This window comes from Pezoporus occidentalis, unplaced genomic scaffold (assembly GCF_034315485.1).
Source record: "Pezoporus occidentalis ecotype Australia unplaced genomic scaffold, CSIRO_AGI_Poc_V1 ctg114, whole genome shotgun sequence".
Classification (NCBI taxonomy): Eukaryota; Metazoa; Chordata; class Aves; order Psittaciformes; family Psittacidae; genus Pezoporus; species Pezoporus occidentalis.
The window spans coordinates 1342314-1368317 of record NW_026912929.1 but is presented as its reverse complement, the minus strand read 5'-3'; the positions used below and the strand labels follow the sequence as shown (position 1 = coordinate 1368317).

Genomic DNA, 26004 nt, shown 5'->3' with positions numbered 1-26004 from the left:
CCTCTCCATCATTTGACAGTCTCATTCGCCCTGCTTTTAGTGAGCTTCTCTCCCCCATGCTTTTTAACAGAGCCATTTGTCCTCTGAAGGGGACAAAGCACTGAAGAGACAGCTCTGTGCTGCAGAGCTTGTGAAGCCTCCAAGGATGAGCCCAGAAGGCCCGTGGGCTGCTGGTCAGCTGAAGAGGGACATTGCACAGAAGGCTATTGGGCTGCGAACATAGCATGAGAAGCAAACACCCAGAGAGCAGAGCAACCCCCCTGCTACTGCCTTCCACAGCTCCAGACACAGCCCTAGACACAGCCCTAGACACAGCCCTGGGCACGATGCCAATGGGTCTGGATCACCACCCACTTCATGTGGTACCTTCATTACAGGGCACAAGGCATTTCCCATGTAAATATGAAGCAGTCCCCTTTGAAAGTCTGCTCTCTGGACTACTGAATTCAGCACCAATTTGAGGTGTTCCATGGAGCCTGCCCAATTGACAGAGGAATTATTAGCCATATAGTCCATTAATGTAACGACAGCATGGTCTGTAAGGGCAGAGGCATAATCCTAAGGATCTTTTCAAAACAAAAGTAAAGCCAAGGCCTGAGCTCAAGTCATGATGGAAATCTCAGAGTCCCCAAAGTCAGGCTCTTAGGCACGTGGATTCCACCCACACGGGGAAGTTCTGTCTACCTGCAACCATTTCCAAGACTAAGTCGAAATGGGGAATATCCCAAGAGAAGCACAAGCTTCAATCATCCAAATCCCTGCCGACACGCTGACTCCAGCCGAAGGTCTGGAACAGATTTAATCAATTCACTGCGCTCACTCGCTACAGCTTCATAAAATGGCCAATACTGCAATAACAGGGCCAAAACCTAATTGTACACTGGTGAACGACACAGAACTAACAGCACTGGTATTTAGTGCAGGAACATGTAGTTGGTGCTAAGGTGCAACTACAGCACAGCGGAACAGGCGAGGTACAGACTGCGTGTGCGCACATGCGTATATGTACGTACGTTCATGCGAGAGATGCTTTCCATTTGAAAAGCAGCACTGGTTTTACTGGTAACAGCACTATGTGTCTATACACATGTTTATAAATACCACTCTGCTTATAAACAAGCATATGTGCAGTGCAAAAAGGAGGGGGAAAAAGAAGTTGAAGCTATTAGCAATAAGAAAATGAATGAACTGGAGGGAAAACTGGGTTGAATAAAAGATAGCAAGCGAGGGGAGCAGGAATAGGAGCTGATGGGGAAAGCTCTCAGAAGTAAGACAAAAGCACCCTTTGTTTTGCTCTTTTTGGACTAGACTTGACAAATAACTCCAGTGCTGAGCTTTAACAAAGAGAGAGGATCACATTCTAGGTCTTTTTGTTCTGCCTTTAACAAGTCTTCATAGTGATACACTGATGAGACCAGATACCAGATTGTTATCTAAATTCAGCTGCTAAATTCAGTGTTAAAGACACTAAGTTCAAACCACACATTGCCACATTTATTTCACAAGTCGAGCCTGAGGATGGATTTCTCTGAGATGAAGCAGCCCATCAGCATCCTTCTCTCCCCTCTAAAGGTACTCTGAATGCCAGGGAAACAGAACCACCGTGAGGCTCTGTCAGCTCACCCGTCAGCACAGACTGCAGGCGCATCCCTGCGCTGATCCGGGAAGGAAGCAAACGCTTGGTTGCTGTTTGCAGAGAGGCTGCTTGTGATTTGATGTAATGTCCTGTCCGTCAGTCAGCGCAGACAGAACACACGCACTGCAGAGGGCAGGGAGGCAGCGCTGACAGCTAACGCGGTTTATTTACCCTATTAGAGATGTTCCTTGAGTTCATCAAATTGCCAATCCATTTATCTGATCTCTAAAACCCGCTGCACTGAGCTATATTAACTCCTAAACTTCACCAGCTTTCAACAAAACAGCCATGGAATGGGTGCAAAGGGCTGCACAGGGTACTGGAAGTCCAGCCAGGAGCAACCTCTCCTGCCAGGGGAGGATGGGGAAGCATTGGGAATCAGCAGCCTCCTCTAGATGTTCAGCCCTAACAGATACCAGCAGAAAGAGGAGATTATGGGTGCCGCACTCCTCCTCCTCCCCCCGCATGACATTTAATGTCTGTGAATAACTGGAAAGAGGAAGATGATGGCAGATCAGAACTGGCTCAGATGAGAACTTCAGGCTCGTTCTGGTTTCGTTTTGTTCCCTTTCACAGGACAAAACCTTCAGTTCTCTAAATATCAAAGGCTCTGCCTTGAGAGACTGCCAGAGCCACTGCTGCCTGGAAGACAACGTCCACACAGCCCAAGCGATGGGGAAGTGATCTGGATGATTAGGATGGATCTTACCAGCCTGATTCAGAAAACCATAGTGGGGATTATTCTCGTTGTGCTCAGAAGACAAAATCAGCAGTTGGATGAACTGGGTGCTTCATTACACTGCTCCACTGGCCCGGGCGGATGAGAGCTGTTGTAGGTTCAAAGCGAGCTCCCCATGACCCAGCACATTGGGTGCTGGGCTGCATCCCCACCAGTAGGAGCACAGCTCAGGGAGGGGATTCTGCCCCTCTACTGTGCTCTTGGGAGAACCCCCCCGCAGTCCTGATCCAGCTCTGAGGAAGATGTGAGGGTGCTGAGGCGCTGGCACAGGGTGCCCAGAGAAGCTGTGGCTGCCCCATCCCTGGCAGTGTTCAAGGGCAGGTTGGACACAGGGGCTTGGAGCAAGCTGCTCTAGTGGAAGGAGCAGCCCTTACACACACCAATGGCTCACACGCAGCCTGGAGATGTCAGAGCCAGTTTATGGAGAAATACAATGGTGTTGGTGACACCTGGCAGGACCTACCATTTCCTCTAGGAAAGGGCATTGGATCTTGAACTCCCTCTGCAAGGGCAGAGGGCTCAGCTGAAGGTAACACTTCACCATGGCTTGGCTTTTCAAAGGCTCAGGGATAGACACACAGCCTGGGAGCCCAAGTAAGGGAACTGATCTCCATCCCCTTCAACTTCCCTGCCACATAACGGAAGCCTGTCCAGCCCTGCAGAATCTGCTTTGAATTGATCACAAAGACCCAACATGAAGATGCTCTAAAAGACTTGTTTCTTCCAGGCTACTGCCACTTCCTCAATGGAGGTTTTTAGCAAGGTGAGTTGCAGGCCAAAAAGCACCGACATGCCAGTGGGCTCCCATGGAGGGCTGACCTTGGTGCACCAGAAGTGGGAGACTGCTCCAAGAAGAAGGATCAAGGCCGGTGAGAACAAACAGAAATAACTTCTCCTCCCCTTCTTTACACATCCTAAGTGCTTTCCAAACATGAATTAAATGGGAAGACGCAAGGGCAAAAGGAGATGAATTTAAACAAACCAAACAAGGGGAACGCCACAGACACAAGAACGAGATTTGTGAAGCTCAGCACAGAAAAAGGTGCAGTCTGGCTTATTAATAATAAAAAAAGGGGTATGTGTTGAATGCATTCCTCTCCTACTCGCATGAATACTCACAGCTTATGAATACCTCGGGTGCTACTCACTGCTCTGAGAAGCTACAAGCAGAGACACATTGCATATTGATGTCCCCACTGCTCGGAGTTGTTCACAGCCACCCCATAAAAGATAACGTGGGAGCTGGAGCTTAGGAGAATCCAAAGAAAGAAGAGGGACATCAGCTACAGCAAGAGCTTCACTTCACCTGCTGAGACCACCTTCAGCTTCCTCTGCCCCTTTACACACTCCAAAGAGCTGCCCATGTTCCACTGCCCCGAACCTGTGTCAGGTTAAACCCAACAGAGGCCAAGCAAAAGGAGGCCAACAGTATTTACTTGTGAGAAAGCATACAAGTAATGCACTCAGTGAGACCTGCTGGCATCCGAAGGGCTCCAGAGAGGTTGCATTTCTTGGTCATCCTTTTGGAGGACGATGCACACAAGGAATCCCTAGTAAAAATCCCAGTGCTGAGCAGTGCACATGTTAACTCTGTATACCGAGCTCCTTCCTTTCCTCGGTGCTTCTCAGTAACACATAAATGCATGAAAGAACTTCAACTTAAGCTGCTCAATTTGAGTTTTTCTAAGGGTATTAGGTCCAACCTGTCGTTCTTTCTATCCAAACATTTCAGTACAAAAGCACCTTCAAGACAGTTGAGGCAAGACCCACTTCCTATGAAACAATCCCAAATTACATGGATAAGGTGTAAAATTACTCCAACAAGTCAGAGGTTAACCACTTCTACTAGGTAATACCTGGATAGTCACAGTGTACAAGCAGGGGTGGAATGGAATGCCTGTATCACCAGCTCCAAGATCCTGCCATCACACACAGTCACACAAGGAACAGTCAGTTCAAAAGATCTATTCCCTGTAATTTTCCTGATTACACAGGAAAAACACAGAAGGAAAACAGAAACACAGAAGCGATCCAAGAGACTGAAACACACAACTACAGTGATCAAAGCGATGAAGACCAAGGGCATCACCAGTGCCTGCTGATCCTCCACAAGGAATTTATCCCATACACATGCCCTCATCTGATGCTCATCCCTGGACCTCCCCTTTTGGTCACAGTCAGGACCCCGACACTGAACTAGATGGATCTTCAGTGTGACACAGCACTGCTGCGATCACCTTCCAATGCTTTGGTAGATCACAGACCGGTTTGGGTTGGAAAAGACCTTAAAGCTCACCCAGTTCCAACCCCCTGCCATGAGGAGGGAGATGCAGGGCAAACCCCACAAGCTGAAATGCTGACATTCTTCTTCATACCTGCCCTTTCCTGGGGAAACCTTAATGAGGCAGCATAGAAACGGAGTTTCCAAGCTCCATTTGAAATAAGGTACCCCCATAGTTCATCTCATGCAAAGCTAAAGGCAAAGCCTTTTTAGCATTTTTATAGCTTTACTGTTTCATAACACTTTGCCCTCTCATTATAAGCTATTCCATCACATAGATGGAATAACTGAGATAGATGGACTAAGCAATTGTTTCAAACTCCCAGAAGAGAAGTTGCTATTAGAAAATGAGCAGGTTTTTGCTTCCAATTCCATGCTCTGTCCAGTAGATTATAGCACTCTGAAAGAGATTACCCAATACAAGGATAATGTATTCACACAATGTGCTGCAGTCAAGGGAAGTACCGAGTTCAATTCTGGCCAATCTATCTCAAAGACAGAGCCACAGGGGGAAAGGGCCTGAAGACAAACAAGTGGAATGAGAAACCTGGAACAAACTCATTCACACAAGCAGAGGCTGAAAGGTAAGGACTGCTCTGCTTAATGGAAGGTAGAAGAGGGGACAGGAGTCTACAGATAATGAATAAGGAAAAGGATTCCTTTTATCTCTTCCACATAAAGGATATTAAATGGGGGGTGAAAGAGCATTCGAAACCGGTGACAGAGAATATACAGAGTGGATAAGTTAACCTGTGGCACAGGCTGCCACGTGATGTTGGAAGGGAAGAGCTAACCAAAGCTTCATGAAAGCTGCCTGAGACATGGAGAGGAGCGATGGCAGGAATCCAAGTTCCATTACAGTGAGTAAGAATACTGAATGAAAACAACCCCTTCTGCAGCAGGACGTGTGGCAGCCCCCAAGTGACAACATGCACCAGGCTCTTCTCTAAGCTCTTCTCCCAAAGTTTGGTGGTTTGTTTTTTTTTGGGGGGAGGGGGGGTGCTGCTTTGCTGAGGGTTTTGTTCTGCATCTTCCTCCCATGTCTGAACAGGGACCACTGGCAGAAGCAACAGGCCAGGCTCTGTGTTGGATTCAGGGCAGCAGCCACTGCAATGCAAGGAGTGCATAACACAACTGCTCTCAGCATCCTATTGGGAAAGTACCGAGCTCTCAACGTCAACAGTTCAAACCCAAACCCCAGCTCCTACTGCTGAATTCTGTTCTCATGCACAAGTGGGGACAAAGCCAACGTGAGCGTATAGACACAGCAGGGGAGGGGAGGAGGGAATTCTTGACAGCCTGGTCCTTAAGAAGAGATACTTTAGCTTTCCAGGTCCACATTCATTCACCCCCAGCCCAACACCTCTGAACTACCAGCGACCATGCTTCAAGTGACCATCCCCTCCGAGAGCAGGGAAAGCACTCAGAACTCCCCACCGCAGCCCCTTACCCACAGCTTCTGATACACACACACACACAGATACATAAAAATCTCCCCGAGTTGGAAGGTTTTAGCAGAGTGGAAGGGAAAATAAATAAATAAGTGTCAAGGTCTGCGTGTATTCACCAAATAAAGGCAGGATTATAGAAAGGCAACAGCTAATAAAGAAGATTGTTCTGCGCTCTGGTTTGCTTCTTCCCAACCATTACAGGAATAAAATTATCCACAGAGAAGATCAAAACCCTTTTTCAAAACTAATACAATTAAGCTTTATTACACTGTTCCAAGCACATTCCTCTCCCTCCTAGCCCCCACCTCCTCCCACTCCCATCCACACGAACGGTTGGAGGCATTCTTCTATTTTATTACCAGCAAAACGCTCGTGTTTAAGGGTCAGAAACTGCCTCAGTGTTTCAGGAGAGGAAAGAAAACCCGTCCTTTTTACCTCCTTGTACACAAAAGAACTAGGAGATAGTTTCTATGCAACTCTGCAGTTTGAATAGGACTGTGGGCAAAGCGCCCTGCTCCCTGAGAAGATGCTGCACTACAAATATCCATCACCTTGTTGCCAAAGTTGCCCTGTAGCAAAGGACAGGGACCTGAAAAGGGGAACAACACCCAACAAAAGCCTTCAAGAACGGGACAATGCAGCCTGGACACTGACTTCTTCCCACTTCACTGGCCACAAAGGACTGACACACACAGACTGGATTTTCCCTGCCGCTTCCGCTTTGCGAAGCCAGATCCAGAGAGAATATAATGGGAGCACACAGCATGGGAGCAAGGAATTGCAAAAATTCCCTTTGCGTATGAACATATGGACAACTGTGATAATTAGGAGGAGAGCTGCTAGACTGCTTGCAATTCCCCTCAACAATCCCCATTATCTACAAATGGCACTTACAAATCTGAGTGCAACACCGAGCGGGAGCTTTAATAAAGTAGGCTTTTTAATGAACTCGATGGATTTAAAGTGTTGCACGAGTGTATCACGTGAAACTCCTCATGGGCATGTTTTACCATCAATGGCTTCAAAAGCTGCATGGACAATCATGCAGGAGCAGGGAATGAAAAGGGGAAGAGATAGACCAATAGTTTCCTGCCACTTCTATAAGCTGCCGCTTTCCCATCTTCCCTATTCACCGTCACACTGGTAGTAAAGCAGATTGATTTCGCTCTCTCCATCCCACCTTCCCCATTGTTTGCATTCCTCTTCTAGCACCTACCACAACTCCAAGGCGGATGCTTGCACCCCCCCGTCAGGAGGTCTAATTGCTTCAACTCAGAGAAGGTAATTCTCCACATTTATTAAAAACTAAAGACTACTTATCCCATTACTCCACGTTGCCAGGAAGGGAAAACACATTAACCGGTGAGGAGCAGCGCGCCTGCTCCTGGTTTTATGGCATCAATTTTTAAAACCTCATCATGGTAAACAATTAAAGAGAGAAGCAAATCCCACGTTTCGGGGAGATAGGCAAATCCCTAAATGGATTTTCAAAGGTCATTGCAGGCTTAAAAGATGCTTGACAGGGTCTCTTTAAATGGGGTTCATTTGAAAGGCTTATCCAGCGAGAAGCAGGCAGAGCGCTGCAGCAGCGCTCTGTGAACTGGTGGGCTCCCCAGGGGGAAATTAATAATACAACTTTAATTCATCTTTATAGCAAAATTACGGGGGGGGGCAGCAGCGTTGGAAAGGATTTCGAACAAAAGGCATAAAAACCAGAAGACTCGAGGTTATTTTTTCCTTCAAATTAACATTCACCTCAACCCCATGCTGAAAAGGAAAATAAAGTTGGAACTCGGAGAAATCTTCCTTTTCAAATCACAGTTAAAGCTCATCTCTCAAATGCAGGTGGCTCGGATTTGCTCTCAGCGCTGCACCAAGGAGTAAGGGGCAGACACACACTGCCGAGTGACAGCTCCAGGTTTCAGCACAAAGCTCCTTGTTTCTCTCCCCTTTGGACCCACACAAACCCGTGCTTGATGCTGCTGGAACACCGAGGGCACAAATCAAGGACAAGCTGACCGTACCTTCCTCTCAATGCGGGCCAACTGCTCCTTGTAGAAGGCCTCTTGTCGCTTCATCTCGGCCTCCCTGCCTTGCAGCTCAGCCTCCTGGGAAGAACAACAGAAGAGCATTGGAAGAACCACCAAAGAGCATCACTAAAAGAAGAAACACTTGCCCCTTGGAACATCAGGAAACTTCTACAGATTCAGCACATCCCTACAGTTATGAGGAAGATCCAAAACCCAAGGCTCTGCTGTAATGTCTTTATCACAACAGACATTCTCAGCGACCTTGAGTTTGCTTCCAGACATCAACAGCATTACCCTGATAACCAAGGGCTCTCCCCACATGCTCTCTGCACACCCCACCAGCACCCCGAGCCCCTCTGGCTGGGTGCTGCAGATCTGGAGGGGAGATGGGTGTCACAGAATTCCTCTTCCATCTTCCAAAGGCGGAGTGTGACCCTCCCAAACCAGCACATTTAGGATACAAGCTCGTGCTTAAGCATAACCCAGCCATCAAATACACAGTGCTCAATTAAAAACCAAAGTCTGTGCGGTTACAGCAACAGCTTTTGCCTTTTAGATCTTTACAACCAGCAGCACTTCCTTCCTTCCATTCCTGCCCCTGAACATAAGCAGCATTAAGAAAACGTGGCATAGATGGAACTGAACCAAACTTCTGAAGTTTAAAACTAACAAGCAACAGCAGCAAGAAGAATGGCACTGGCTTTTCTTCCCCATCCCACCCCAAAATTCCTGGGGCCATATAAGCTAGCACCAGGCAGAAAACCTTTCAAACCCAGCATTATGAGCCCATTTAACAGGAGCACAAACCCTGCTCATCTGCAGCATCCTAGCAGCATTGCTCTTCACTTTTAATGATGATGGTACAGCACAGAAAATGCTGGTCCAATATCATTAAGCAGCCAGGACAGAAACATCCCCGTGGGCTCAGACCTGTCATTTTATGGCCAAAAGCCATTGTTAATGAGAAAAATTACATCTGAAAGCAAGTTGCTGTGCTTTGCCTTCCTTCTGCTCCCCTGCTGATGGAAATGCAGTGGTATAATAGGGCTTAGCAGAGATTTTAAGCTAGGCAGTGGAGGATGGTGGATAAATAAGCAAGGAAAGGAGCATGTGAAATAAAGGGCTTGTGGTGGTGTCCGTTTGCTTGCTTTTAAAGGAAAAAGAAATGTTTTGGTGCCTATGGTCGCCATGCCAGGCAGCAGGGCCAAGTAAGGCACAAGCACTACAGACTCTTATCGAAACCCTTGTGCTCTCAAAGGCTCTTGATTATAGGCAATATCTCTGCCTTTAGTTTAATCAGAGCTGTATCTTCCATCCTGCAAACCAGCCAAAATGGGATGGGGAGAGGGTTGAGAATGAGCTGCCCCACACATGTAACCTGACCAAAGAGATGCCTGATGAGCATCTGAAGTGCCAAAACGACGACCCTTTTCTGCTAAGAGAACCATAGCTGTCCTTCTGTACAGAAAAGGACTAAGCAAGTTCAAACTGAAATGAAACAGATGGGAGGTGTCAGGGTGGGCTGGAGGATGCCCAAAGGACCCTGGTTCTCCTGCGTAACACCCATACACTCACATTACTCTACAAGTGATTTGTGTTTCCTAAAGAAGACATACGGAAAAGAAAGAAAAGAAACATAGTGCCCCCTCTGCAAAATTCAGAAGGTGCTTTTTTGTGTGAAATACAAGGGAAAGAGTCAAAAAATGAACCCTTAAAAATGCAAGGAAGTTTCTGATTCATCTAAATAAGTGAATGATGCGGCAGTGCTGGTCTCCTGGGGTAGCAGGCTATTCGGGGAGCACAAAACCCACATGTGCAACCATTCTGGTGGGCAAGAGGCTTTGCTCTATTTCTGACAAGGCACGGATCCATGTACCCGCAGCCCCACTCATCTCTTCAACCTCTGAGCTTGCCTGACCTTGTCCCTATGACACCTCCGGAAGGGATCACAAAGCAAACACCTCACCTCTCAAGCAGGACACGCAAGAGACGTGCTGCAGTGCACGGTGAGGAGCCAGGGGCTCCCAAGCAGAGCTGACTGAGCTGGGATGCTCCCAGTGAAGGATGCCTCCACAGCAGCACACCCTGCAGCAGGCACATTCTGTAGTGATTTCTTCCCTTGGGGCTTGCAAAAGCGATGGCAAAGAATCAAAACTGGATCTCTCAACTGCAGACCACAACCTCATATACCCCTCATCTCCCCCCACTAAGTAACTGCTCTGTATTACCTCCTGTTATGTCCCATTTACCACCCGTATAAGCTGTATGATGAGACAGAGGTTGCAGAGAAAACTTGTACCACTCAAACATATTTTCCATGCTTTGCTTGCTTTTAAGAGCTGCTGATGTTTCAGTGCATTGAAATCTACTGAGAAACATCCCATTTGTGACAGATCTGCTTGAAAGTAACTTTCTGCCTCCCCCTGTTCCAGCTGTTATTACTAGAAACTTTAGTGCACTCTCTGATGATGTTTGAAGTGTGAATGGTACAGTCAGAGCATGTGTCATTTGAAACATTCACTGTTCCAAACTGGGTTAGGCAACAAGGGACGTGCAAGAAGCATGTGTGTATGAATACAGGATATTTATTATGGGTTCCTCTTGTCCTGCTGCTTATTCCCTACCTGAAGTCAGAGGCCTGTGATGTCCCAGACAGAGCTGCCAGCTATGGAGATGACAGTTTCAGAGGGGACTGAGATTGCAGGTGTCAAACAAAGCATCAGACACACTTCTCACATAAAGGCCTTTAGAACGGAAGGAGGAAGGAGAAGGGAAGACATGCATGCTAACACATTGGACTGGAAATCAGGTATCACAAAGCTGCATTTCACATCCATGCTGCAGAAGCTACATCTGAGCTTGAACACGTCAGGCAAGAGATGACCAAAGCCCAGAGATGACATCTAAAACTGGATTGTAGAACACAGAGTGTGTGACAGTCTATGAAATGAAGACAGAAACAAAGCAGGGAGGGGAGGAAGAGCACACTGTGCTGTGGAACGTACAGGTTGCAACCAAAACTTGGAAAAGCAGCATGGGACAGCATGGATGTGCAGAAGAATCACAGCATCATCACAGAATCCCAGCCTGGTTTGGGTTGAAGGGACCTTAAAGCTCATCCAGTTCCAACCACGGGCAGGGACCCCTTCCACTAGAGCAGCTTGCTCCAAGCCCCTGTGTCCAACCTGCCCTTGAACACTGCCAGGGATGGGGCAGCCACAGCTTCTCTGGGCACCTTCAGCACCCTCACAGGGAAGAGCTTCTGCCTAATGCCTAATCCAAATCTACCTTTTTTCAACTCAGGGCCAGCACAGGCAGCTGTTCTCTGTACAAAAAGCAGGTATAAGATATAGTCATGCAAATACTCAAGAATTCCCTTGGTATCAGACGTTACAAGCGCTGCATTCGTACCAGAGGACGCTGAAGGTACACATCCAGCATGCTACTACAGCTTCCACAGACACGGGCCCAGGGACTGGTTGGGGGCTGGTTCAAACTCTTCCTCTGTTTTATCTTTACACTTTTTACCACAGCCCCAACTCCTCCTGGTTATCTCAGAGCTGCTCTGAAGGGTGACAAAGAGCTGGGGCAAAGCCATGTGCGATTCTCTGCCTCCTCCTCGCCCCTTTATCAAGTAACCCATTTAGAAACAAACTGTGAAAGCACATTGCTGAAGCTGTGCATTACATCCTGCCCCAACTGAGGAATTCCAGCCCTGGCCTGGGAGCTGACAGGCAGCCCTAAAGGAATCTTTTACCAGCCTCTTCATTGAGGTAACGCAGTACTATTGGTTCATTGTGGATGAGCAAAGCCACGTCCTGAGCTGACACCAACATGCAACACATCAGAGTGTGCAACTGAGCCCCTGGCGTTGGGCTCCGCTCGAGCTGCAGCCATTCACAGCCCAGCTTTGGCTTTGCCTCCCATAAAATAGCACCAGATCTTTATTATTTTTAATCACAGCCCCTTCTCATCACCTCGTTACACAGGAAAACCAGGACGGAAATCTGCTTGGGATAAAAAAAATAGGGCTTCTTAGCAGGGTCAGATGACAGTAGGGAATGCGGCACCCAGAAATAAAGTGCAGCAACAGCACAGCCCACAGCTGATGGCGACCATCAGGCTGTCTCTCCCTGCAATCCTGTTGGGATTCTGGGATTTGGGGAGAGGGCACGGAGAAGACTGCACTGGAGGACAAAACCTCACCCCTCCCTGCAAAGGGCAAGGGGAGCTGGAAGAGAAGGTCCATACCTCGATGTCTACAGAACTTCCTCAAAGGCAAGTCATAGCACTTGGCAAATTAGTGCACAAATATTTATCTTCTTGGCAAAACACATTCACCAGGCACAGATGAAGGAGTGAGATGTCGCCTAGAGACTCAGGCGGAGGCAATCCAGGGAAAGAAGCCACAAGGATAAAGGAAAGGTCCTTAAGCCTCTATCAACTGCCTTGTTGCTACATCCTCCTCTCTTTGCTAGGAGGAGTTATCAGCTCCCCCCCGAGGTAGCAGCCCCATCCCTGCAGCAGCCCAGCAGAGATGTTCTGGCTGGGTACCTCAGCTTGCCACACTTCACAACTGCAAATTCTCCTATCTCATGCTTTCCTGTGTCTCTTCCAGTCCTGGTAACAGTCCAGGTGGCAAGGGAGAAAACAACTGCTATTAAAGGCTCCAAGAGTAGAGGAAGGAACTGACAGCAATTCACTACAGAACAGAACTAGCTCCAAAATTAGCTGCCTGGCGTGCTCCTGACCAAGCCCAAAGGGAACAGCAGAACTGAAAGGACAACATTGAAACAGCAATGGCAGCTTGTGCACATCATGCCCAAGACTGAACAGCAGAGCTTTACAGGGAGCTTGTAGCAGACAAGTTCCTAAGAGCTCATCTCAATCTCCCCTCTGTCAATTTAAAGCCATTCCCCTTGCCCTGTCTCTACATGTCCTTGTCAAAAACCCTTCTCCAGGCTTCTTGTAGCTCCTTTAGGTACAGGAGGCTGTTACAAGGAGGCCTACAAGAAATGTGCAGAAGGACTTTGTCCTTTCTCTCATCCTGTTGAAGGCAAACGACTGGGGTTTGTTTCGGTTTAGAACCCAAATGCAGACTCGTGGCCTTCAAAAGCAGCCCTGGTGTAACCATTCCCATCTCCTGATCGTGCTGCTCTCCCAGCCAACATCACACATCACAGGATCAAGTTTGGTTTCAGCAGCTGTAAGCTACACAAAAGGAGCCAGTGAAAATCTTTATGGAGGAAATAATATGCAATTTTCTAGCTGAACACCTTTTAAAATGTAATGACAGAAAATAAAATCCTGCATCTGTGCTGAGCAATAACAATCTGTACAGGCGCAGTAACAACATGACACTTGGAATAAGCAAGACCCAGACACAAAAAAGAGAGCTTACCCAGGCGTCCAAATCCGCAGGCTTGGAATAAAGAGAGCGCAGGAGAGAAAGGAAGGGAAAGAGAAGAAAAAGAGGCATCAGTGATTTATGGAGGCCGCCTGCTGCTGCACAATACAGCTTTTAGGATGATAAGTTTAGGAAAGTTCCTTAAAAATGACAGCATCTTCAGCAGTGCAGCGCTGTCCCCTGTTGGGAGCTGTGCTGTCAAAGCAAACAACGGCACATGCGCCCCCAAACCAAAGCAAAGCCCCCCCCCCAAGACTGCTGCAGGATCCCCTGTAGGGTGAAAGCTAAGTGAAGACAGAGGGGGAGCAGCAGGCTGCAGTCACGCAAGGTGCTGCACAACGTTAGAGAGGATGCTGAGAGCCACAACATGCACTGATGCCCAGGGCAGTGCTGGGTGTACCCAAAAGGAGGCGGCCACCAAGTGCGCTGTTGCAAACCATCTACAAAGAAAAGGCATCCTTTGGCAAGGGTGTTATAGAATACATGACCTGACCTACACATCCAGTCATCTGCTGCCCTGGATTACTTCTGAGAGCGCTTCCTAATAGAAAGCCACCTGACTGACCAGATTTCCAACCAGGTCCCCCCTTCCTGGGCATCTTTAGTGCACAATCCAAATCTCTGCCAAACACAAGCTGCCTTCATCTCCTCTTCTTGTCATCAAGCCTAGCAGAGTATGAGGACCAGGAGATGAAGCAGGCTGCAGTGTCACTGCTTGTTCACTTATTACTACTTTGGACTTAGACAGTAACCCAGCAGCAGCAAAGCAACTTGACAGCAGCACATTGGCCAAGCAGGAACCTCAGAAACTGGCCTCTTATTGTGATTATTTATTTGAGGGGGAGTTGACAGAGCAGGAGGAACTTTCCTCTTGGTCATAGTTCAGTGCCAGAGGGAGCAGTCGCTGGAGTGCGACATGTTTATGGGATCTGCCATCACTTTAATGGCACAGAGCGGCTGCTCCAGGTAGCTGAGGGATGAGGTGGCATCAGCCATGTGTGTCATCCATCCTCATCCCTTACAACAGCTGAGAGGGCTCCAACTGAACATCTACAGTTCAAGCAGGGGAAACCAAGTCTCCCCTTTCTGCAGGCAGGGTTGATTTAGCAGCATCAAGTCCCTGGCCAAAGCCACACACAACAGGTTTGCACCAGGAATCACTGCCCCCGTTTGACAAAAGCCTGCTTTGAATACCATTTCTCTTCCTGCTGGTTTTTACAGGCAGGACAGATGCGCTTAGCTTTGGTGCTCCATTTTAGCAGCTGCAGGGCTGTCCATCCTCAGCAGATGGGCAGGAGGAACACGGGCTCTTTATGGCACACAGCACTATTTCAGCAGGTAGGTCATGCGCACCGGGAGCTCTTTACTGGACACACATCTGTCATCCCTGGGGTACCCAAACCATTACCCGTCGCATTCCTGCTGGATAAATGCTTGCAGGGCAAAATGAACACAAGGCACTCACTCAGTGGCACTGGGCAGTCACTGAGAGCAGGGAGAAGGCATCAGCCCTACCACCAAGAGGTGGTCCCTCCTATACCCCTGTAAGATGCAATGCACAACAGCAGGATCAGTTTTCACACTACTGTTACTAACCACAGCGCATCTCTCCTGCAGGCACTGCCAAGGGATTTAATTCTGCCACTTTTCAGGAGTGGGGGGGGAAATTACTACTCCCAGACCAGTTACACTGCACTGAATGGAAGCAGGACCATTAAAATGAGTGTAGATGCAGTTGGCAAATGGATGCACCGGGGGAAAGTGACTACGCTGGGAGTGAAGCACAGCCTAAATAAAACAGGGTAAGAAATACTGCTTCAAGTGTTGCTGCCTCTCCACGTGTGCCAGGACCTCTTTGCAGACCTGGATTTACCAACAGAAGGCACAGCATGTGCACTAATACTTGCCAAGGGTAAGTAAACTGTTTAGGAAATGAGCAAGATCTGGGTTCCTCACTTCCCAACCAGGTGAGTTTCACTTCCAGTTCCCAGCAGGGAACTTGAGCATCTCATAATGCCAGCCCTGGGACACAAACCATCTTTTAGCCCTTGGTCAACAGAGCCTAACTGCTGCTAAACCAAGGGTTCATTTCTCACCCAGGTAACCCACAGGAGAGCAATCACAGGAAGCTGCATAGATACTGGACTTAGATACCAGACTTTACAGTTTGGACTCAAAACCAAACCAAGATCTTCCTCCTGATGGCATCAGAGGCAAAAGGTGCTTGAAACAGGATCTCAGACCAAACCAGCATCCCCTGCCTCACGGATTTATATGGGGGAAAAGATGACACAGTCCACTTGGAGAAGACTCCAAGCACCCTGAGAAAGGGCAGCACCTTAGTAACCCGATAGAACCAGCTTCACGTTAGAGACCCATTACCTTGCCATAGTCAAGAACTCTGTCATCCAACTCCCCTGCAGCGTGACCAATGACTCAGGAACCCAGCTCGGTAGCGATCTCCTCCTTCAGAACTCAACACAGAGCATTTTTGGGGGCACTGCCAACTTTGGGAGTGGAAGCTAAGAGTGGGAGATTCGAGAAAGGAGAGGCAGCAGGTGCCCAAAACTGAACACAGCTGCTGGCACCAGCTCCTGCTCTCATGGCAGTATCTGAAGAGCTCAGCAGCACATATTCTAACATCTTGATGACCAGACTTCATCACTGAGCAAAGACTCGTTTCTTCTGAAGGCAGTAATCCAGCTCTGAACTTTTCCACGGTGAGAAGAATTAAAGCATGTAAAGAATACATCGAGACACTCTGCATCCACTCCAGACCCTTAAACACTTCCAGTTTAGTGGAAAATTGAAGCCGTATCAATATTAAACGTACTGAGAGTCAGAGATGTGACCAACTGACAAGGGAGAGGAAGCAGGAAGAGTCACTGAACAGCAATCAATCCTGAAGGAAGGCTGTGATGAAATTGCTCAGCTCTAATGTATACAGAGCACACAATTCTATCAACATGAAGATGGGAAGCAGCAGAAAAACCCTCTGCCCTTTTATGATTCAGGGACAACTGCACTCCTAATACCTACGGCATTGCCGCAAATAGGTTTGCAATGCTGACAGTTGATGGTTTTCATTGAAAACAAACCAAAAAAGAAACCTATTTTATAAAATCCAGAGTGCACCATCTGCTTTCAGTGCCTGCTTTAATACTTCAGCCCATGCCCACATCTCCTTTCCCCATCACCACTTCTGCACATGCATACATACATAGAGTTTGCATTCTGTAAGCTGCCAACAGACCAGGCACTCGATGCCTATAGAAACCCTGCTGAGCGTAGGCTCTCCAGAGATGTGTGCTCAAGATGGTTCTGAGCGCAGGTGAGTCAACAACTCCCTCTCATTTTCACCTCTTTGCTTCAATTCCTGCTCTGCCCCTTCGACAGGAAGATCCCAAGCCCCTGACCAATGCAGCCCAAAAAGAGAGAAGTGAACCTCAAGAGAGAGCATCGTGAAATTCCATCCATGAAGGCCAGGCTGGATGGGGCTTGGAGCAAGCTGCTCGAGTGGAAGGTGTCCTTGCCCATGGCAGGGGTTGGAGCTTTAAGGCCCCTTCAATCCAAACCACTCTGATTCTATGAATTTCCAACCCTCCTGAGTCATATTTTCTCACAAAGCTTGAATCAAAGGCCATTCAACTCCTCTTGGATGATTTCTAGCTCATAATCATTAATACAAGCTCCCATTATGTTAGCCTAAGGGTGGCATATGGCTTTCTAGGGATAGGACAGACGGGGGGAAAATAACAGTGAAGGCATGCCTACATCCCAGCCTCATTGCTGTGCGTGCATATGGGGACAGAGATTCTCTTGCCAAACTCTTAAATACCAAATATATTAACTTCCGAGTCCAACACGGGGCTTCAAACACAACCACTGCTTTGCAAACTAAGCCCCCGAGATGACGTGCATAACGAAGCCGTGTGCTTCCCAGCATACCAATGAGGAGCCATGGGAGTTCAGGAGGAATTCCCTTCCCACATTTGCTCCCAGACGCTCCCCGCGATTCCCTACCTGGCTCTGAACACAACAGATATTTATAGGCAGCAGCAATGGGGAGAGGTTTAGTGCGGTGAATACAGATCTCCTGTCACGAGATTAGAAATCTGATTCGTTTGATTTAAGAAGCAGATTACCTCAAATACAGCACAGTTTAAGAGAAACTCAGTTGACTCTGGGGCTGCTTTTTAATACAGGCAAAGACTGTCTTAATTACATGCTTGAGTAAGAAAACTCCTCAAAGCCTTCAGTCATGGTCACGCATCCCCTGCCTGTCTCTGTGAATCCTCAGACTCAGGTGAGCTTTCAAGCACCACGTTCCACATCTTACCCACTCTGACAGACCTGTTCTCCTGCTCCAGCATCCCAGACACAGCAAAGCACGCTTTACACCGCGTTACAGACTTGGCTTCTTTCTGGGGGCAGGATCCAACCTACTGGTTTCCAAGATGTATGTGGGAAAGTCACGCATGCAGTGTGGATCGAGGGGATACGAAAGCCTTACAGAAAGGACCACAAAAAGCACAGGGGACTCAAAATATATCAGAAAAATCACAGAATAGATTGGGTTGGAAGGGTCCTTTGAAGGCTGGTCAGGGCTAGGACAGATTCACAATCACACCAATAGTAAGGTGTTACCTATGGAATAAAATGGAGTCAAAACATGTAGAAAGACTGATCAGACTGTCCAGGAAAGGAAAAACAACACACAGAAGTGAGGAACTTGACTGCAATCCCCCTCATTCCTGTGATCACTGCAGAGACAGGCAGTCAGCACTGAAATTCCCCACTACCAGCTCTGAAATGCACCTTGGCCCTTGCCTGCAGCATTCCCTACATCCTAAGCCACAGTCAGAGTTATGAAAAGGCTGCCAATTAAGTTGTGGTTTTGAGTTATAGACAAAATGTCCACCAGAGACTCTGATTCTTGCTTCCAAAGCACTTGCAACCCACTGAGTGCTTGGGGAAGATAATGTACCGGTTCTCAAGCACACGCGCTGCCGGCTGCTCGCCAGGCTGCGAGCGGAGGAAATGCTGCAAGGTTGCAGCTTTTAATGAAGTCCAAGCATATCATAATGAAATCATCTGCAAAAAGAAGAGTGTAGATTCAGCAACAAGCAGGATTTCAGGCTATTGTACCCTGCATTCTTCATTTGTACATTGCCATCTCCGGGGCACGATTGTATCACAAGCAACCTGCAAATCTATGTCACTGCCAGCAGAATTTTGATTTCCTTTTGATGGGATAAGTTGCAAACAGCAGCTTTCCACACTGGGCAAGTGCTTCACGTTTGTAAGAGACTGCAATATTCAATGCTGATTCAATGTCCATTTATTGGGCAACACAACACACTTGTGCTCAAGGCAGATGGCTTGGAGAAAACAGGGGTTGGGAAGAGCATCCTCTCTTTCTAAGGAACAATACCTCGTAGTCTCCCAGCAAGGACCACAAACCAAGCACTGCTGCTGCTGTCAAGAAGATGCTGGTATAGACTGGGTGCAGCAGGAAGAGTTAAGCAGTTTGGGGAATTTTCGTTAGGGAAAGAAACCATTTTGCTCACAGTGGAGCTCCCACTGTGTCTCAAAACTGATATCACATCCGAAAGAATCCGAGTAGCATTTACTCCTGGAGCCTCTGATCAAAAGCAAGATTGAAGTCCAGCTTTAAAACAGTGTATGCTCTAAATATAGCAGTCAGAGCTAAGATTCATGCTTCATGAGTTTGCAAATTGAGTCAATCCAGCTCAGAGCATCACAGAACCCTAAAGACAGATTGCTGGATTTATTATACTAGATACCATGTACAAACATATCTGCACACTGTTTGCTCCCCAATTCTAGTTGGGGCACACAAAATCATGTTACCTGGTAAGCTCCTTTTCCATGCTACACTCCAGAGTCAATGACAGCGATTTTAAGAGCCTGGTGTTTGATTTATTCATTAAACAAGTTGACCAGAGCAGCAGACTAGAAATAACCAGACAGGCGAGTGATTTCAGATGGATTCCTGGAGACTCATCACTACAGGCACTGTGAGCCAGGGGGAAAGAAACCCTCCAAGGCAGGTTCAGGCTTTTTATAGGTACTACATTAACAGTTGGCTCCAAACCTTCATTCCTCATGCAGGGCCTGCTTGGTCAAGTGCCCTCCCCAAGCACATGTTTGGGATAACTCCGCACAACCCAGTCTCAGCTGTCAAATGCTGCAGAAGCAATTGGCAGAAGTTCAGCTCCTATTACCAGAAACAATGTGAGAAGAAAGAGGAAGCAGGGGGGATGTGACACAGGGTTTGAGGCAGGAAAGGGATTCTTCCCTCTGACCAAGGCCATGGGATGGAAGAAACACAGGCAGAGATCGTCCCCCAGAGGTGGTTTCCAGGGCTTGGGACAATTTCCTGGTGGTTCTGTGGTAGGACTTCAACAGAGATCACCAACAGCAAGGAGCAATGATGCCCCTGACCAGCACTGGAAACCATAAGCCTCATCCATCAACTACTCACTGAGATGACCCATTTTCTTTTTCCCGTGGATTTAATTGTGATTTAATGAGGTTTCCAATGAAACACGTTGGCAGCTTATCACAAAACTCAGCTGAACATGTGCTCCTTCTACACTGCCCGCTCGCTTGTGTGAAGAGTTGTCATCCAACTCAAGCAAGAAGCAAATTAGGATTCAGCTCTGTTGCAGAGGAGTGGTTTGCTAAGAGGCAGGGGAAAGGTACACTAACAAAGCAGGAGGCACAGGAAAAAGCTCGTGTTACTACTGTGATTTGTACAATGTTTTAGCTCATCTTTTGGCACTGTGGTTTTGGGGAATTTCCATTTATCCCCAGGCCAACAAAGGAATTACATGCTCAAGGATGGCAATGGCTTTTTAGACAAGTATAGAATTAAATCGGAAAAAAAAAAACATATTTAAGTATAGACAAAATAGATCAGCAAGATCAGATTCAGACCCTCTCATAGGCTCTTAGCATTCTGGAAAATAAAGGCCATACTTGGCGAAACAACCTTTCAAATGAAACCCTTAAAAGCTTATTTATCTCATCATACATTATCATATAAGGCCAGGTTAGACGGGGCTTGGAGCAAGCTGCTCTAGAGGAAGGTATCCCTGCCCGCAGCAGGGGATTGGAACCGGATAAGGTTTAAAGTCCTTCCAACCCAAACCATTCTATGATTCTATGACATTCTCCTTGCTGCCCGTCACATAATTTATATTACATACATATAAAAATCAAAAGAAAAACCCATCCAAAGAAACCAACACCCCAATGCTCCCTTTCCATTGTAGCGTTGGTCCTACACCCCCAGAGACCTAAAACCGTCGGAAAGGACCAAGCTTTCCTTCCCATCAGTACCACCGTCACGTTGCTCGGAGCTGGGGCCACGTAACCCCATGCACCTTTTCACTGTGCTGAATCAATCTCCCCTGGCAACTCCTGTGCGGCCCCGCGCTCCCCTGCCTCCAGCGCCACTCCCCACACTAATTCTGTGCGCACAACTGTGAAGCACAAAATTAGCCGGTTCAAATTAAGCAAGGAGAGAGACCGAGAACCTTATTAAATCAACATTAGCAGCACAGTGCCTTTAAAAGAGAAACTCAATTGCAAAATATTACCCGTCTTTGGGAAGCTCTTTACATTGACAGGAACGAGACAGGCAGCAGCTGAAGTCATCGTCCTCTGCCCCCACCTTCCTCTTCACGCTGCTCACGGCGCTTAAGCGGCAGGAGCTTTTTCAGACCAAACAGAGCTTACCCTGAACTCCCCAGCACTGGCATTGGCAAGGAAAAGGGACAAGGTCTGTTAGGTACTGGGGTAAAAGCACACACACAGAAAGCATGTGAACACACAAAAGCTGCGTGTTCTTCTCCCTTCTCCTCCCAAGCCATCCACAACACTGGTGGTTCTCCCAAGTAGTCACATTACAAGTCAGAGTCAACTCTTCACTTCTTACAACAAGGCAAGGAGCCATTTCCCATTTTAGTTTCCATTCTCAGTCCTCAACAATCAGGATCACTGACACAATGGTGATGGTCAGCAAGTTCTGTTCCAAAACACTTTAACTCTCCAAATGTGCCCCTCCTGTTCCTGGCCAGGGATCCTTCAACTCCTTTCCAAGACAAACCACTGGAGTATTGTACCATTCCCCCTTGCTGGATCATCAGAGACGTTGTTAAAGACACAAATCACCTCTGAGTCTTCAAACATGACTTTCCCTTGGCTCTCCTTCAATCAGAGTTGGTATTTCCACCTTGTGTCAACGGCATGAGTGTGCACACCTTCACCACTGTGCAGCAGCTATGGACTTGTGTGCTGGGCTACCACCTAAACCAGGGAATGTCTCAGTATTATCTTGCAGGGAGAGTTCATAATGTGTGTTCCTAAGGAGTCCTAGGGAAACTAATCCTGCTAAAACAATGTGGAGAAGAGAAGGCTCCGGGAAGACCTTAGAGCAGCTTCCAGTGCCCAAAGGGGTTACAAACCTGGAGAGGGGCTCTCTGTGCCAATAAAAGGCCACTCTGAGGTGCTGCAGTGCCGAGACCTCTTCAAAGCTATAAATAAAGTGACCACTTCCTCAGCTAACAGCCAGGCTCTGATGGCATTATGAGCTGGACAAAGTAGTTCCTACACCAGAGTTAAGACAAAGTGCACCAGGGAAACAGGAAGGAGGAGGAGGAGGGTAGAAAACACCACCCACTAGTGTCAAAAAGCTAACTTGGTTCTCAAAGGGCTGTCTAGCAAACATCCTCGATTCATAAAATGCTTCATTCTCACCTCAAAGGGCAGCAGCAGCAATACAAGACTGCTGGGAACCTTCTGCAACAAAAGAGGCCGCTGAAAACCAACAAGTCCCTGTTCAGTTCTAAAAGCTGGAAGATAGGGAAGGCAGGAAAGCCAGACTGAAGCAAGGAATCGCTGTCCTAGTGCTGCCTCCATACTCAGGCTGGGCAGAAGCCTGACCAAGCTACACTGAGCTGCCCGCCTTGGTTCCAAAAGGGACAGCACCAAGCTAGGACTGGAAACTTCCTTTTCCCTGTTCTCTGCTGCATCTGATTTTCCTCCAGCCCTTCCCAGTGGCCTCCCAGGGCAATTGCTTTCATAGGGGTTAACATACAGCACCTTTAATTCAGTGGGACAGTAACGGAAGTATCATGGAATACCAGGTTGGAAGGGAACTCGGGGACCATCTGGTCCAACCTTTTAAATAACTAATTCCTAGTCACATGCCCAACATCTACAGCTCTTTAGTGCCTCCATCCTGAAAATCCTTCTGGAAACAGCTTTACCAGCCACACAGAGTACAACTGAGAGGAGAACAAACAGCGGAGACAGGTTTTGTGCAACTTCCATCATCTAATTCTGCTGCTTAGGAACCAAAAGTCACTTTGATAGCTCAACATATACCAACCCCACAAGCAGACAATGACACACGCAGGTACTTAGAGTCACTTATAACTGAAAGCTTGGAAAAGCTTTCAAAGAAACACAAAGTTTTAAACACCTGAAAAGCATCAAGAACTAAACCAGAGGCTCCTGAGGGGGGTATTTTTGTTTTCTAAAAACACACTATTCACCTGCAGAGATCTCAGTAACATCAACGCATCATGACAGCACTTCTGGAGATAACCACTATTCCAACGACGCTAAAGCACAAACAAGATGCAATAATTTGGCCTGATTCATGCAGCAAATCCTAGACAGGATCATGACTGATAACAGATCCAAACAGCAGAAGAAACCAAGATTTTCATCACCCATGTATTTGTGCAAATCACTGAAGAACAGCCGCAGAGTACCGAGGCTTGCCTCTTAATATCCTCCAAGATGCACAATCATAAATTATCTCCAAAGATCTAAGTATAAAGGAATGAAAGGTTTCACACACTGGAGATGAAGGGAAAGAGCTGGAGCAGCAAAAAAAAAGCAAGCCCTGTTTCATTGTGAAGTCTCCTGAGGACTCAGGAGCAGCAGTGAATGGTGAAAGCCATCCACCAACTCCAAGTAACTAACACTGCTTGCAGTGATGAACTCACTGCAGGTGTCAGGCTGCCACCTACCACCGTCAGCGTGGAAAACGCACTGTGAGCACAGAGAGGATTCTGAAGGAGTGCACAGAAACACTGAAAAAGAAGGAATGAGACAGCCACAAACCCATGCAGAGCCACAGCAGCCTTTCCCTTCAGCCCGACCTCCTGGCTGCCGCGCTTGGGAGCCATCATTTAAAGGGATTCATCTCCCCAGGGTTCAGTTTCCCAAGGAGCGAATCAGGAATTAACATTCCCGGGTTCTGTGACTGATGTAACTGTGATTTAAAAGGACAATCAATCATCAGCCCCACTGATGCTTCCAACACGCTCACAGGAGGCAGCAGCAGCACACAGACACAAGAGCCCTTCTCCCTCTCCCCTCCAAGCCCAGGCTGCACAGTGTTTGCTATGGGGGTTGTGACTGGGGTTTCTCCCACACTCACCCACCAGTACCCCAGCAGCTCCCTCAGGAGGCCCAACCAACCTCCCTCGCCACGTGGATAAGGAATGTTGTACCTCACTCATGTCAGCCAAGGCAATGAGCTTGATCACCTCCACTACAGAGTCCTCCTCATCTCCCTGTTTTTCTCTGCATCTTTGAGTGAATTAGTATTTTTAAGAGTGACAGTTCATCCCATTCCTCCTTGGGAAGTATATTACAAAGGTGAGAGAAGCAATTAATACAGGTTCATGGAAACTTCAAACCTGGCAAGTGGGTTTTACAAGACGAGGCCAAAGAAGCCACTAAGGCTTTACTTATTTGTGTTATTTCCTGCCATGATCTTCTGGGATGGTTTTCAAAGCTTTAAACAAAACCAAACCCCAAGCAATTGGGCTGGGTATTAGTTCTGCCACTTGAAGATCTTTCTGTGTGAGCATCGACTGCCAGATGGGAAAGGTATTTCAGCTCATAGTATGTAGAGAAGAGACGTGGAAATTTGTCAGTGGTGTTCAGGCTCCCAGACAGACAGTTTTGAGACTAAATTACTGTGGGGTGAGCATATAACCTCCCGTAGGAAGTATAGTTCTTAATATAATATCCTTTCCTGAGAGGAAGAAAGCCATCTAACTGACCACCCTATGATGCCAGTCTACTTATCCGGATAGTACATAAACCACTATGGTGACAAACGCCATAGAAAATAAGTCTGAGATTGATGGAAAGATTCAGAGCTCAGCAAGCTGTGAGGTCCTCAAGTGACACACTTAAGACTATGTCCTTGAGCCAAAGAAAATATACAACCTACTTGGAGGCCAAAGAAAGCTTGCTCAGACAGGTGCCTCCGCTGCCAGCCAAGTGCAACACATCCAGAGGGACTGAGGAAGCGCGTTGTAACGCGAGCTGTACAGTCCTGCCCTCCTCATTCCTGCCAGTCAGCAACCAGAAATTGCCTTCATCATAACAATACAGGGAAAGAATTCAATGCTTTTGTATGTGAAAGAGAGTAATTTCAATCCACAGAATTAAGTCAGGATGGAAGCTGGAACACAATTACATATTGCACGCCTTGGTCAGAGCTCCAAACAAAGGTAGCTGGCAGAACGTCTCCGCCAGCAGATAACACCAATAAATGCCTCATTTCCATCTATTAAAAGCTAATAAACAGGCTTTGCTTCTCACACCGTCCTCATTTCCACCAGGCCCCTCTCAAGACTTGCCACATGCTCCAGGTGCTCTCCATCCCCAAACCTCGGTGCGTCACTGCACGTGAAATGAGGCGCCTGCAACCCACTTCTCAGCTTTGGGAAACCAGACAAGTGCAATTACAGCTCCCTCCAGCTTCCTGCTCATTCAGATTTTGCAGGGTTTGAGAAGTCTCTTAAAGAACATTTTATTCCCAAAAGAGACCTTTGCCTTCCAATGCCACAAGTATCGTGCTGTCCACGTGCCTTGTGTTCAGATAGGTCTGACCTGGCCCTCCACTAGCAAAATCACTGCTTAAACACAAGTATGGTGTGAAGAACCAGCACTTATTTCACTCAAGTATGTGTCTTCTCCCACCTTAGGAGTAAATACCCTGTAACTCAGTTGTAGCTCCTCATAGTGACTGCCTGGATCCCAGGCTCTTGTACACCCGGAGAGGGTGTTTACCAGCAACAGAGTCAGTAACAAAGCAAGGGGGTGGGAAACACAAACACAAGCAGGGCTCCTGGGCTGCTGCCCAGGATCACGGATGCTTCATTTCTTACACTCCTTCAGCAGAAAAACAAATACTTGTGCTTCCAAATCTCCCTAACACCTGTAAGCTTAATGCCTCCAATCAGCACTTGCTCACATCTTCATCTTCAAGCCGTATTAGGAAGTTCTGATAAGCTCTTTCCTTCCCAGTCTCTCTCACTCCACATGGATGAGAGCCACTAATAGAAGACAGAGACTAAAATCCTTGTCTCTCCTATTGCCTTCGTTTAGCAATCAGCAA

General features: G+C 47.5%; 1 protein-coding gene across 3 annotated transcripts in view; it reads right to left on the bottom strand.

The window, feature by feature from the left end:
- CHCHD6 (coiled-coil-helix-coiled-coil-helix domain containing 6) overlaps positions 1 to 26004 on the bottom strand; it is a 106172-nt gene that overhangs the window by 62558 nt on the left and 17610 nt on the right. For 2 of the 3 annotated variants that reach the window (XM_062636741.1, XM_062636737.1), the window contains exon 5: positions 8132 to 8215. In XM_062636741.1, coding sequence (XP_062492725.1) covers positions 8132 to 8215 — 84 coding nt within the window. Of the gene's footprint in view, positions 1 to 8131; positions 8216 to 13538; positions 13560 to 26004 lie in introns of all 3 variants that reach the window. The other variant, XM_062636728.1, reaches the window with a different exon arrangement.